The sequence below is a fragment of the Cynoglossus semilaevis genome, chromosome 14 (assembly GCF_000523025.1).
Source record: "Cynoglossus semilaevis isolate Cse_v1.0 chromosome 14, Cse_v1.0, whole genome shotgun sequence".
NCBI lineage: Eukaryota > Metazoa > Chordata > Actinopteri > Pleuronectiformes > Cynoglossidae > Cynoglossus > Cynoglossus semilaevis.
The window spans coordinates 7145771-7160463 of NC_024320.1; the positions used below are offsets into that span (position 1 = coordinate 7145771).

General features: G+C 40.0%; 1 protein-coding gene across 1 annotated transcript in view; it reads right to left on the reverse strand.

Moving 5' to 3' along the window:
* mmp17a (matrix metallopeptidase 17a) overlaps positions 1–14691 on the reverse strand; it is a gene marked incomplete at its 5' end in the record, with an annotated part of 83533 nt that extends 68842 nt beyond the window's left edge. The window contains one exon of the mRNA XM_008324818.2: positions 14632–14691. Coding sequence (XP_008323040.1) covers positions 14632–14691 — 60 coding nt within the window. The remainder of the gene's footprint in view (positions 1–14631) is intronic.
* Positions 14692–14693: the final 2 nt, after the last annotated feature.

The following is a 14693-nucleotide window of genomic DNA, read 5'->3' on the forward strand; positions in this document are numbered from 1 at the left end:
TGAAGCTGTAATAGCTGCAAAAGGTGGACTGACATCATATTGAACTCTGGGTTAGGAATGGGATGGCACTTCAGTTCATAGTAGGAGTCAAGGCAGGTGAGCCGATACTTTTGGTAATATAGTGTATATATGTTTACTGTGTGTGTATATATATACACACATATATATAGTGTATATATGTACATATGACTACACATATACATGTATGTGTACATTCCTTTTCTTGTCATACTTGTGTCACTGGATAAACAAAGGCTTAAGAACCACTGCACCAAGGAGACAAGGAACTGTCCATCAGCACCACATGCCGCTTCTCCTGCCATAGTCAAGGAAGTACAGAAAGGATGAAGGAGGAAAATGCCTTCTTGATGTCTTAGTCTGGGTCCAACTTTAGTCACTAAAACCATTTGAATTGTAGTTTAGTTCAAGTTGACAATATTTTTAAACTATTTCATCCAAATAAATATAAATTGGACTTAATCCAGTTGACACAAATGCAAAGACAAATGTATTTTCCTGTTCACTAAATTTACTCAACACAGCTTTAGGGACATTATAATGGGAATATATGTTTTATTGAGCATTGTTATTATTTGTATTATTACTGCATTACTTTTTAACGTATATACATAGACATAATTTGTAAACTCTGGTGAAAAAAAGCAAATACAGTATCAAAACACAATTTTTTGGCGATTGATATTTTCTTACACACCTTTGAATCACAGTTAAGTAACCGCCCGTACAAACACATAATGCTGCATGCGTAACGTTGTTGACATTTCACATGTTGCACAGAACTTGTGATGATATTTTGAGCACATTAAGGGTTTGTCTCTTTCTCATACAGTGTCACTTTTCCAACAACAATAACTTGGTCCATGAGGGGACTCAATGTTCTGTTCTGCTTCCCATCACTGAACTTGGACACTTCAAACACCACAGCTAAATGTGGAATTTATTTTTTAAGGATTCATTTTTTATTCCAAACTGCAGACTTGCTAAGAAAATTGGCCTTTTCTCCAAAAAAGACAAAAAGGGGGGCGGGTGTAAGATAATGTTCTCCAAACAAAACAAAAAAAATGTCACTGTGACATTTGTTCAGTATTAACTCATCATCCATGAGGCCCCCCAGCCACAAGTTGGTCTCCTGCTGATGTGTTTTGTGTTTTTTTCTTTCTTCCCTGAACTTCTTCACAACTCTGATTTGACTCATTTACCTGCTTTAATCTGTGTACATTTAATTGAACTTCTGGGAATCTATTAGAAAAGACAAGTGAGTCAGAGAGAAACGGCTGCAGCCTGAACCTCCGCAGGAGTTGTATTAAATTAGACTTCTGACAGAAATCTCATCAGTGTGAGAATCGAGGTCGTTATGATGCCTCCACTCTGTGAGACAATAACACCCTGGCTCTAATATATAGGTAGACTGGAATAGAATTCAAAGTAATTTAAAGATATCGTAAAATAAATGAGGCCATAATCATAAAACCTACACAGAGAGATTATATTACAATGAAGCCTGATAAAGAATAAGCCCTTTACCACTGGATCAGTTAATCAGACTTGGTTAACCCAAACAGGAGAAAATGAATCAGCTCATTTGAGGTTGAGACCCCTGACCTAATGCTTAATATATGCTCCCTATTATGTACATAATGTATGGCCGCGGTCCAACGTCATAGCCCACATATTCCCATACATGCTTTACATTTGGGATAGTTGTAAAACAATACACACACTAGAGGGCGGCACTGAGTTCCGAGCTAATTTCTTAGCCGACGTCAGTTTCCCTGATGATAAACATAACAAATAATGTGCCTTCTCAGAAAAAGGTCCAAACTGCTCTGTTTCATACGTTGGCGTAGCATCACAACACCCTGTAGCAAATTACACAGGTAACAAATGCGGAGGACAAACAAACAACAGCCCCATATGTGATTATCAACTAGACTTTCTCCTGCTTGTTTTGTGAATGTGGGAGGAAACCAGGTTACCTAGAAACACACACACACACAAAAAACTCATGAAAACTACATAACGGAAGACCTCAGTTCCCACCAGGGATTGAACCAGTAACCTTTAGCTGTAAGGCAAGAGCACCGTCCATTCAACATCACGTGTCTCTGTAAATATATCATGGAATTTTTAAATATTCCACAAGGCTTAGGCGAGTTAATCAGTGTCCATTCCACTGTTGAGGAGAACCCTGGAGGCCGAATGGATTTCCAAATCAAACAGCGAATGATCAAAATACACAAAGTTCTATTTTAGTAGAAAAATGTACCTAATAACGTGGCCAGTGAACGGAAGTGAACGTTAATATTTTGACGAGCCCTAAATTGTGTTTGCACTTTAGTCAAAAACTTTTATTTTATTTGAGTCTGTTTTTTTACAGAGACATCATTAAATTGTTAAACCTTTTGTGGGAGAAATGTTAATGTAATTAGTTTAATTGTCTCTAAGGAAGAAACACGGTAAGAAAATACTCTTTTGTTTTGTCTCCCCTGGACAGCAGAGGAAGGAAGAGAGACAGAGAGAGTGAGCGAGAGAAGGTAAAAAACAGTGTATCCCTAATTAGCTGATGAATAATAAGTGAGCTAATGGGCACCTCAAGATACCATCTCCAAATTAATGTGGTTGTGTGTTAAGCTGCTGGACAGCATTATTCAGCTGCACTACCCAAGCTTTTATTAGTGGCTGTAAACACACCAGTGTCAGGCAGTGACAACCCAGTGTCTGTCTGTCAGCATTCATGTGGGCCACCTAGAGACAACTGGCAGACAGATGTGACCCAACAATTTCAAACCCATGACTATTTAGTATCTTTAGCCCAGTCACTGAGCCTTCATTCATGAAAAAAGAGAAAACATATTTCCAGCAAACAGGAACAATTTGGAAAAAAGAAAATGCCTTTAACTGACCATAGGGTGGCGTCAATGCCACAAATGGGAGTCGGCTGCAGTAAAAACCCAATCAAGAGGTCATCAAGAAGGAGGACACCTTAAGGCCTAATGTAAAGCCTGAAGTTTGTTATAATCTCTTAAAATATTTGTTGCCTGCTGTTTGCTCGGTTGGATGTTTTAGTTTAACGTGCCCATTGGATACTTCCAAAATACCCCAGCTTAAATTCCCATGGAAAGTTTCTGGAAATGTGCCCCCCATCCCTTTCCTTCCCTTCCTTTGTAGCCCACAATGCACTGAACCAATTCTTCCAATTTCATAAGGAGAAAACCTTCAGAGGAGCTCCTCTGCTGCAGTGGTGGTTCCCATCACTACAGTGGGCAGACTCCTGTATTATTTTGACTTCATCATGGGAGCAGTACAAGTCCAGAACACCCCCACCCCCCACCAGCCTCCGCCTATAATTACAAGCTCTGTTCAATCCTTTGAAAATCTGTGGTGGTATCTGGAACCTTGATCAGGTCTATGACTCACAACGGAGACAAGATGCCTGGGCTGTAATGAAGTGACCACATGGAGTTGATTTGAGGTTTTCTACACTGGAATCCTGCCCTGGAAAGACGGGGAGGACCATTTGTTGTACCAGTGTGTACCAGTATACAGTCTCTGGTGCTGAGTACTTTTTAAGACCTAAGCCGTGAAATATCTAAGTCAGCTTTTTAAAATCACATTCTTCGCCTGAGTTTATAAATGTTACTTTGTGACACTGACCACGTTAGTGACTAATAGGGTTGGTGTGAAGCGATACTCTGGATCGGGATCAGTCCAATATTGGTCAAAACGCCAAGATTGAACATCTACAGCCCGTCTGATCTGATTCCTAAGCCCAAACTTTGCACGTCGTCGCCTCAGCAACGGCAGCATGATGACGGAGAATAGATGGAATCAGATTGATATCAGCATTTGGAGATACTCCAAGTATCATATCGGTATCGGACATGAAAAGGTTGGATCGAGTCATTTATGTGCTTTTCACATTTGCATTCACCAAGGTTTTCACTCACCACCACCGTTAGCTAGAACCTTCAGGGTGTGATTACCACGACGACGATCATCAGAACAGGCTACACATCCAACCATTTGGTGGTTTCCAAACCTCTTAGTGTGTTAGTGTTGTGGTTCAGGGCCAGTGCGTGCAGCGTGACAGGGAGAAAGTGTGTGTGTAAACAGGTGGAGGGGTCATTAGGATGCACAGCAGGATGTGGGTTTGAGTCTGGAGTCTTTAGGCACAGATTAAGACTGTGTGTCAGATTTCCAAAACTGTTTACTTTCACAAAATCATCCACTGGTGACACCAGACTGCAGACACACATTCACACTGCTGTGAGCTGTGTGTTTTTGAGGGTTAGACAAAGACAGCTGGCGAGTTTTCTTTTTCGCTAAAATGTTTTTTTTTTTACCTTATTTTTAACAACCTGCTGGTCCTTTGTAAAGTTTTACCTGTTTTACCACATTTTTCTTTTAGTTCTTCCTAATCCTGCTGGTCCTTTGTAAAGTTTTACCTCACTTTTCTTTTAGTTCCTCCTAACTTGTAACAACAACAAATGTTGGTTTTTATAATTTTGTTAATTTATTTTGATTATTTCAAGTAGTACTATGATTCATATCATATTTCTGGGATCAAACTGACCTTTAGTTTCTCTATTTTTATTTTTTTTGATCCTCATGTGTTCCTTCGATCCTAGGTGGGTCACCTAGACCCAATGTGCCTTTGTGTGTGTGTGTGTGTGTGTGTGTGAATGCTCCTGTAGTGCACGGCTTGTGCCAACCTTTCCTCATATTCATTCATACTCTGATTCTGGGACAAGATGAAAATTTGTTTGACGAAGGGTGTGTACACAAATGCAAAGGACAACGGAAGGGTTGAATCACATTTTAAACGTTTTCTGATGATTTAGACCTTTATCTGCTAAATATGTGAACGATTTTGACATAAACTTTTTTTTAGTTTGTTTTTTTCCTTTTGTTTTGTTTTGTTTTTTTTTGTGAAATATATAACCGAAATCCAACAATTTGTTTGGCTATTTATCAGAGGAAGTATCATAGATTAGTATTACACTAAGCATTTTTTCAGTTGATGAGTTCCCTGCATTCGTCCATGAATAGGTCAATATTTTCATAAATAATTCAATCTTTTTAGAATTAAATAATTGTCTGAATAATATAACATTCTGTCCATTAGCTTTCAGCTAGCGCTAAAACATAAATGAATTCTGCAGCCTAAACATATGACCTGAGTTCTTCTACAAATGATCATAGTTTTGTTTTCCATTATTCTCTCAGGGCCAGGTGAGAACGATCCAAAGTCTGTGGAGGTCTGGCTTCACGCTGCCTGACTGAATCTCCAGACTCATGTGCCACCGTCGTCACACCGCTGCAACACAACAATCCCACATCACCACAGGAGGAGGTGTTGCTGCTCCTGAGGTTTGTTGAATTGGTTTCTGAGGAACTCAAACACAGACAGTCTTCTCAGGACGCCACGTCTCCGGAGAACTTCACGGATTAACAAAGCCGAGGCGACAGACAGGACGGGGAGAGTAAGTGAGTTTCTCCCTTACACATGTAACAAGCTGAATGTCACCTGACTGTCGTTCTACATGGAGCATCGAACAGAAATCTGTCACACAACCAAGAACGATTGCACTTGAAATAATCTCTCCTCAAGTTAGGTTCAGTGGAGCATTTCTGTCAGCAGAAGGTCAAGCAGGACTGAAAGCAGAGGAAGAAATTAAAGACAGTGGGAAACAACAGATTTTACAGAACAGCTAGTGCGGTAAAATGCCCCTGAACGCCACATCGCCAATTTAACTGCTGCTAACAACCAACTGATGATCCATCACACTGGTGAGGCGAGAATCACGGCTCAGTTCGACAATAAGGAAGAGAAATGCACTTTCAAAACGCTCGTCACTCACATGTTTTTTTCCCTTGCTACAACCCATCCTCTCCAAAGATGTTTGTCCACCAAAAGGACCACAATACAGCAGCACAGCGCCCCCTTTTTGTACAAACAGCTATAGGTCACCACTGCAATTCCCACAAACAAGCTTTTCTCACTGAACAAATGAATACAAGTACACATTAGTGTTGAGCCCAAAGAAAACATTGGAATTGAAATGTATTTGTCCTGCAAAAAGAAAGAGGTTGGCATTTAAACCACAAAAGCAAATGGAGGTTTTTGTCTGTCCATCTGGCAAAAATAAGGATTTGAGGTGCTTTTTTAAATTTTTTCCAATCGAAAGCTCTTGAGTAATTATTCCTGTGAACATATTGGTTATTAGTCTGCCCTCTTCTCTTCTTCCTTTTAATAGAGAAGCTGATCTCAAGCATGAAAAAATGCTGTGCAGAAACGGTCAGATAGTTTGGGGATTAATGAGGAATCAGGGAAGTGAAGCACAACAGGAGGAAATGCCTCTTAAAATTCATTTCCAAACCTGATAAAAACTCATCAGTGCTCACATGTAGCAGGAGGGATGGAGGGCGGGGAGGGAGTGGGTGAGGAATGGAGAGTATGGGAGCAGCAGAAGAGGAGCTCCTGCTGCTTCAGAGGAGTTGATGCCAGATGGTGTTTCCACTGTAGAAATGAAGAGACTGTTGAGCTGTTCGGTCATCCGTCTGTGCTAACGCAATCTCAAACTCAGCCTTAAGGTTTCTAGGATCATCACTCAGATGTAGGGTGGTTGTGTGTCCCTCCTCCACAGGTGGCTGCAAACACAACTGTTCATCAGAAGCTGATCTGGTGAAGTGGGACGTTCCGATTGCTCAGGTGGGAAGTTCCAGAGGGAAAAACCTGGCAGTTCTGTTTCAGTAGAGCAACTAATCCCCTCGAGAAGAAGAAAATGTTTTTTTGTTTTTTTTTTTTTAAAGAGAAGGAGCTGATTTACATTTTAATTGTAGGGACTGGGTTCCCTCATGTTCCGCTGCAGTGAAGCTGGAGAAACAGCGACGCCTGGAAACATGAAGGTCTGATCTGGGCTTAAGTGACTGGTGCAGATATTTAAGCACTGTGAACAAATGGACTGAGGAGTGATGCAGCACAGACATGTCTAGGAGAAGTCTGCCGTGGAGCTCATGTGCACTGTGTGATGTATTAAAAACACAAAATTCAGTTTTTAATCCTTGAAAAGTTCAACCCATTACTTTGTAGTTGATGCTGTTTTGTCAAGAAAAGGCTGCAAAAATGAAAACCAAATTCACAGTAAATCTGTCCTAATATTTCCTTCTAATTTTGAACTGAGCCTCTGAAGATCTAAAATTCAGCCACAACCCATTACAGAGCCAACTCTGTTGTTCCAAGAGGGTCCTCTTCTATTTCCATTCTTCAATTTTTTATGTACTAATACTTATGTATAATTTCATTGATTTTTATTTTTATTAAAGTACTTGAATTTACCTAAAGATTATTTTAAGCTATTTAATTAATTTGTTTATTTTATTGATAGGATAAACTCTCCTCTCTTTTTTGTCTAGCTGATTGAATGCTCATTAAAAAATAAATCAGATGTTACTCAACAGTTACTCAGTACTTAGTAGTTTTTTCACCAAGTACTTTTTTACTATGCTCAAGTAATTATTTGGATGACTACTTTTTACATCTACTTAAGTAATAATACTCTGAAGTAAAAGTATTTTTACTTGAGTACAATTTTTGGCTACTCTCCTCACCTCTGGTGACGTTTGACGTCAAGATGGTTGGTGTGACTGACAACAGCCAGGGTGAGATGACCTACTGTGGTGACCACAGAAGGAAACAGCAGAATGAAGCCATTTTTTTTATGGCATGTGTACTGTATTTTATATATACATATATAAATAAAGAGCAACATTTCCTACATATCAAGAGTTAAGAAATAGTGATGAACACCTGAGTAAGCTGATGCTGTCTTTACTACACAGTGGCACAGAAAGACGCTCTGTTTGTCTTTTGGCTCCACCGTGATAGGAAATTCACTCAGAGGAAACCTTACCTGAACCTAACTGGACCAGCACAGAGAGTTAAACTCAGTGAATATACTAACTCGATCGACTGTCAATAGCGTCACTGATTAAACACACACACTTCTCTGAAATGAAACAGACAAAGGACAAGGAACGTTGTAATTAAATAAAATCCTTTTGTCTGTGACCGTCCTCATTCCAAATCTGCATCTAGAGTCCCCTCCCCCCCAGTATTTCTAAAAAAGGACTCAAAATGACTTTGTGTATCTCTCTTTATCTCCAGAGACAAGGACAGACATGAAACCCCGAAGGACAAGAAGACACAAAAGACAAGAAGACACATTTTCCCAAAAGACATCAAAAAGTACGTTCTTTCATTGTTTTTCCCCAAAGAGAGATGAGATTCTGGGTGTTCTGAGGAGTTTTGTTCGCAGACAGTAGAAACACAGACACTTTAGGCCAACGTTTAGCACAGCAAGACTTAGGAAATGTATAGCTGGCAAAAAATAAATAAATAAATAAAAGCACAAAAAGTACAGACTTCAAGAGAACAGCAAGTTATTTTTCAAGCACGCAGAGAAACTGTAGCAGGCTTTTGTGAAGGGAAGCGCTGGGTCTGCACAACCTCATCATCACTGACCACTTCATTACAGCTAATGGTGCACGGTGCATGCACAGAGGCAGAGGAGAAAGGAGCAGAATAAGAAGCCACGTTTTGGAAACCAAATGCACCCCCACCCCCGAACCATCCCAAAAGAACAGAGAAGTGAATCATGAAAAATTGATTATTCTGTTTCCGTTAGCCTCCATTGTCCAGTGCCATCATTGAAACTGCTCACGTCTCACACACACACACACAAGCTCACAGGCTCTGGGGGGAAATCAGGGCACTTGAAAAAAAGTTGTTATTTAGCTGAAAAAATATTAAATAAGCTTGAAATCACCATTATTGTGATGAATATGAAAGAACTTTTAATAAAACTTGTGGTTTTAGGAAGTTTTTTGGAGATACTGTAGAAACTACCAACAGTGTCTCTCTTCAAGCAGCAAACGGACTATTATTGACTCTTGGTGTAGGTCTGATTTATACCAGCATGGGGTGCTAATGCTATATTTTGCATTCATTCAGACTATTTTTTAACTAAAGTTAAATTAATTTGGGAGATAAACAAACAATGCCCATCAATCACAAATAAACAAATGAGAGCAGACCTGGCCACCTTGTGGGGTAGCAAAGTAATGCACCCTCAGGTGAGAGTACATCACTTTAACCTACATGTAATATGGAGCACTACCTAACCCCTAAAAAGTCTAAAAGAGGAAATGAAAAACTGCTAAATGTGTACACAGAGGTATCGTTTATTACAGAACTGCACGTATTTAAGAAAGTATTCGTTTATCCATGGTTTCCGGAAACGGAAATTTTGTACATGAGATGGTTGTTAAACGAAGGCTAAAACACAAAAGCCAACAGCAGAAGATACTGCAGTATCCTTAACCAAAACAGCCAAAGTCAATAAAAAAATGTATTGACTAAAGTATGAGTCAGGAATCTGCATGACACACAATTAAATTCCACATCAAGGTTTTTGTTGAGTTAGCACATTTATTCCATGTAAATAAAAAAAAGGCAACGTTGCAGAAATATATAATCTCATATAGAGTGGTTGTTTAGCACTGTTTAACCTGAGAGAAGACATGAATTTATAATAAAGGAGTGTTTTGCCACTACTGTTAAGAAATGCAAGAGTTTGGTGTAGTAGTGTTTTCACCTGCAGCAACGCTGCCCTCTGTCTACATTTTCTTTTATATTCATTCCTTCATATTCTACCAGTTTTCAGTGAAGAGACTGGAGCTGTGGACATCATCGGGGGCGGAGTTACAACCTGGATATTGTCATTTATTTAGAGATTCAATCATTCACACTCAAATTCAAACCTATGGTCAAGTTAGAGGAAACACTTAGCCTAATGCTCAATATATGCTTCCTGTAAGTATGTCCGCTACAAACATCACTGGCCACAAACTAACGCACGCCTTAAGTTTGCCATGGTTGTCAAGCAAGGCAGCCACTAGGGGGCGGTGCAGAGTTTAGAGTTACTTTCCAGGCTAATGTCATTTTCTCAGACAATATCATCCCGGCAGCGGTGGAGCAGGTCCATTGTTCACTCTTAAATTCACACCTGTGGTCTATTTAGAGTGAACAAATAACCTCTTGCTGTGGATTGTAGGACTGTGGGAGGAAACGTACACGTATGGAAAGTCAATACAGAATAAAGCATCAGTTACTGATGACGATTGGACTGGTGATCATCTTCTTAGACACTTAATTAAATTCACACCTTAGGAGAGTTGGTTGACAACAGATATTTAAATGACGACTGTTGTTGTCAGCTCTTGTCAGGTAACATTTGAAAAAGAAAAAAGAAGGCAGCAGATGAGGCAGGGATGCGATCTGCACTTTGTTCAAGTCAGCGAAACACAAAGAGTGATCTCAGATGGTCATGTGACTCTGTGCTGATGGTGTTGCTTAGCACTTACCAGTACATTCAGGGGAGGTATCACAGGAAGACTAATGGCCCTCAGACTGCAGTCGGCTCACAGGCTGCAGCACTGCTTCTGGCCTGCATGTGATACATCTCTATCTTAAAAGAAAAAAAACTGCTAAGGTTTAACCTTGCCTGCTATTTTCTCAGTCGTGGTAAAGGGGAGAAAATCTCTGCACTCGCTGCAACTTCTCATCCGAGGCGTCACAGCTACGTTCTTGGAGGCAGAGTTCACTTAGCTTGACAGAAGGTGACAGGTTTGAGCTAGAGCTGCTCGACCACGGTGTTTACATCAGTCACTGATGTTTACAGGGAGCAGAAGAAGAAGCAGCAGCATTCTGTTACTGCCTTGGTCAACAGTAAGAAGAACTTCAGTTTGATCCCTGGGTCTGTAGGGACATATAGAGACATAATGGCTCTGTGTCCCTAAATGTGGCTCCATGATCTGGGATGCCAAAAAAGGGATACCGATTCTAAAAACCCATGATTAAGAGGGGCTCCCAATTAAATTATAATACCGACCAATCATATGACACTAAGTTCAAAAGTACCATCAAAATGCTTGAGTTTCATGTAAAATAGCATCAAAAAGACCAGCTGTGTTAGATTCCCAGTAAAAATCCCCTTCATGGCGCCCGTAAATTCCTAACGGTGCCCCTGCCCATGATAGACTGGAGAACTGTCCATGGTAGACCACACCCTTACCAAATGACTGCTGGGAGTAGCTCTAACCCTACCCCCTAATGAATTACTCAATGCTAGCTGCTTCCCACTGTAAATATGTTACGACCGATGCACTAAACATATTCATAACTTCTGACTATGAGCCGAAAATAAAAAGAGAAAACACAAACAGAGGTTCATAACTTCTGACTATGAGCCGAAAAGAGAAAACACAAACAGAGAGCAACGTCATGCACTTCTGGTGGCTTTATTTTATTATAATTAAGGAACGTTCTTTTTAAATGATTATATGAAGTAATTCTAGAAATCTCTGTACCTTAAATAATAAATAAGTTTCGAATGAATCATTTTCGAATTAATTTCGTTCTAATATAAGACCACCTACGACATAAACAATTTTCTACTTGTAACAAAAAAAAGAATTACCCTTTTTTTTAAATGTATTTATTTGTAGCCACAGCTCTGTAAAATGGTGCAGAATTCCTGAATAACACAGTGCTGAGATAAAGTGACCTTTAAAAATAAAAACAGCACCGATTGAGTCAGTACCAGGGAGCAGCAGACCATGATGTCATGGTTTTGGTATTCACTCCAGCACTGGTGCTTCACACTAGTAGAAAACAAGGATCGCCTTTGTCTGGTGGAGTGTGTGTGGCACTTTTTATCATTCATTTCCACCAAATAGTACCATTAACAGGGAACAGTACCATGAGCGGGGGCTAGGAACTGAGTAAAAGCACTAGAACTGTTGGACGGTCCCTACTTTAGAGCCAGGACTGTTGGAAAGCACACCATCAAAGAACTTTATGTCTGGCTGGGGAACTGGCTGCATTTTATAACTGATGGATTTTTATGAGATTTCATTTCATTTCTTTGTCTATGTGTCAGCAAAAGTCAGACTCCAAACACCAGCAGCAGCTGAAGCTGCAGCCAAGAAGCCTTTTAGGTATGTTAACAATCGGATCGTTACCATCAGAACATCTGACCACTAGGTTGCCAAACGGTGGAGGTGTGGTTAACGACATGGACTTGATACAGTAAAATCTTTCCACAGTATGAAAAAGGGGCAGCAGGATCAGGCTTAACTGTTCACACTACATTTACCACAGGTGTGAATGTGAGTGACTGGTTGTCTCCTGTGTGGACTAGAAAACTGTCCATCCCTCTCTCAACATAGCACAGTTTGGATTGGCTGCCCATTCCACTTACTCCAATTCAATATTTAGTCACAACTTACACAAATGAACAAAATATGGATGAAAATATAAAGAAGAACCTGAGATAAACCCAGAGACAGAATTGAAAAAAACTATAAAATAAATAATGACAGTAATATAGCTACAAGAAGAAAAAACACAGTGCCTGCCACAGTTCCACAGCATACTGAGTTGTTCTACTGTAGGGTCATTTCAGAAACAGTGCAGGAACGACTATGACTGTGAATGTGCCCCTTGACTATACTTTCAATTCTGAATGTGTGCATGGGTGGAGGCTTGACTATACTTTCAATTCTGAATGTGCTGTGTGCATGGGTGAAGAGACAGAAAGGTGGGCAGGGTTTACCACAGGGAGTTGATGGAGAATGTCTAATGTGGAATGACTAATCCAGAAAAAGTCAGAAAAACGTCCTCAGCTTCTCCATCACAACTGATATCCCGGTGGATATAAAGTTTCATATGGCTCGCAATTCCCTCAAAACTATGGCACTATAAAAAAAATGTACGTACAAATTTGGTCCACCAATATTGGACCGAGATCTTAGAACAGGGCTGTCCAAACTTTTATGGCTTGGGAGCTACTTTCCAAATGACCAAGGCCAAAGTGATCCACCTATTGGGCACCACTGCCTTAAAACAATAATGTCTCTGTATCTAGAACTTTAACTATTTAAACCATTTAACTATAGTCTCACGCACTTTATTTTTCTATGTCTGTTAACTATAGTCTCACGCACTTTATTTTCCTATGTCTGCTGCACCAAACGCCAAAGCAAATCTGTCAATAAAAACTGTTCTGATTCTTATTCCGACTCTAATCTATTCTCAGTTAAATGTCAGTACAGCTCTTATCTTTGTTTATTTTTACTCCCTTTTTTATTTTAAGTAGCTGTTATATTATTGTTAGCCCTTTTAAAAGATCTGGTTCTTACAGCCCTGCTCTATAGGAACGCAAATGACTGTTCGGTTTCTTTGTTGCCTAAATTAATTAAATATTGTTATAGTTTTCTTTTTTAAATGTAACAAAAATCTACAAAGGATAAATAAGAGAAATTAATATTATTTACCATCCAATCATTATTAACCCCCAAGATTCTAGTGTTTGGGTGAAAATGACCACCGTTGTAATATTGATTGTTTAAACACTTGATTTCAGTTTTTCCAGTCATATAGTGACGGCCATGCTCCGAGACACTATGACATCTGGACATTTGTTTGTGTTCCACGTTGTCCCTCAACATCTTAAAGTACATTCAAAATGGCATCGAGAAATATTTCATAAAAATTCATAAAACAGTTCTCATCTCGTCCTGTGGTGATGAGAGTTGTTTTAGGCACAAAGACATTCCGAGGAATTCTACAACAGAGGGATTCACTGATGGAAACAGCTTCTAGAAAAGTGTTGATAACTGAGATTTAGAAAAATCAGTTATCACAGAACAATAAATCTGGCTCCTGTTGTTAAAACATCTGGAAGGTTCCAGCTTTGAGAACATGACATCACAGCCTCAGTATCAAGTCACAGGTCACGGGGTCACGAGGGTGACTTGTGAATATCTCAATCTCCTTTAACCTCCGTCTGAACCGAGTGTGGTGGCTCACTGACCACGTCTGAGTCAGCGTGGGTCTCACAGTGGCTTCATTCATTAGTCACAGGAAACAAACAGGCAGCATTCTTAGGGGTGGTCTGATAGGTGATCAATGGGGACTTTGATTTGGTGGGACATTCACAGTGAGCGTTCACAGTCCACACAGATTGGCTCTGGTGGTTTTCTTAATGAATGTAGTTGTTGACTCAATTATAGTCTAATTCCTTGTGCATTGAGAACTATTTTTTAGATTTTTTTTTTTTTTTTTTCCTAAGCCTCTCAGCTTTGGTGAGCTGCACTGTGTATTACTACAGTACACTGGGCTGCAGGGTGGTGTTAACATTCACAACAAGTATTTTCTCTTCCCTGGAAGATCAGCCTTAAAAAGGACAGGAACCGAGAAGAGCCGTCACATCACTGATGCCTAGGTGTCTAACCGCGAGACGTTCACTGCATCAAAGCTCTGCCATGGAAACATGTGGAAAACCCCACGCTCCTTGAAATGATGCACGTGTGCAATTTATGCACGGGCGCTTGGAGGAATTGTTACCATGTGCTGAAATGATGATGCATTTTGGGACTATTTTACCATCCGTGAAGTTCAACTTGACTCATCTCAGAAAGAGCTGACCCCAGAGCATCGCAGCTCCGAGCACGTAAGTACAAATAACAATGTATGTAAAAACTTACCACTCCTGTGTCCAGCTGCTCCGTGGTCTGGGCAGGAGCCGCTCCAGTGGCAGCGGGCAGCC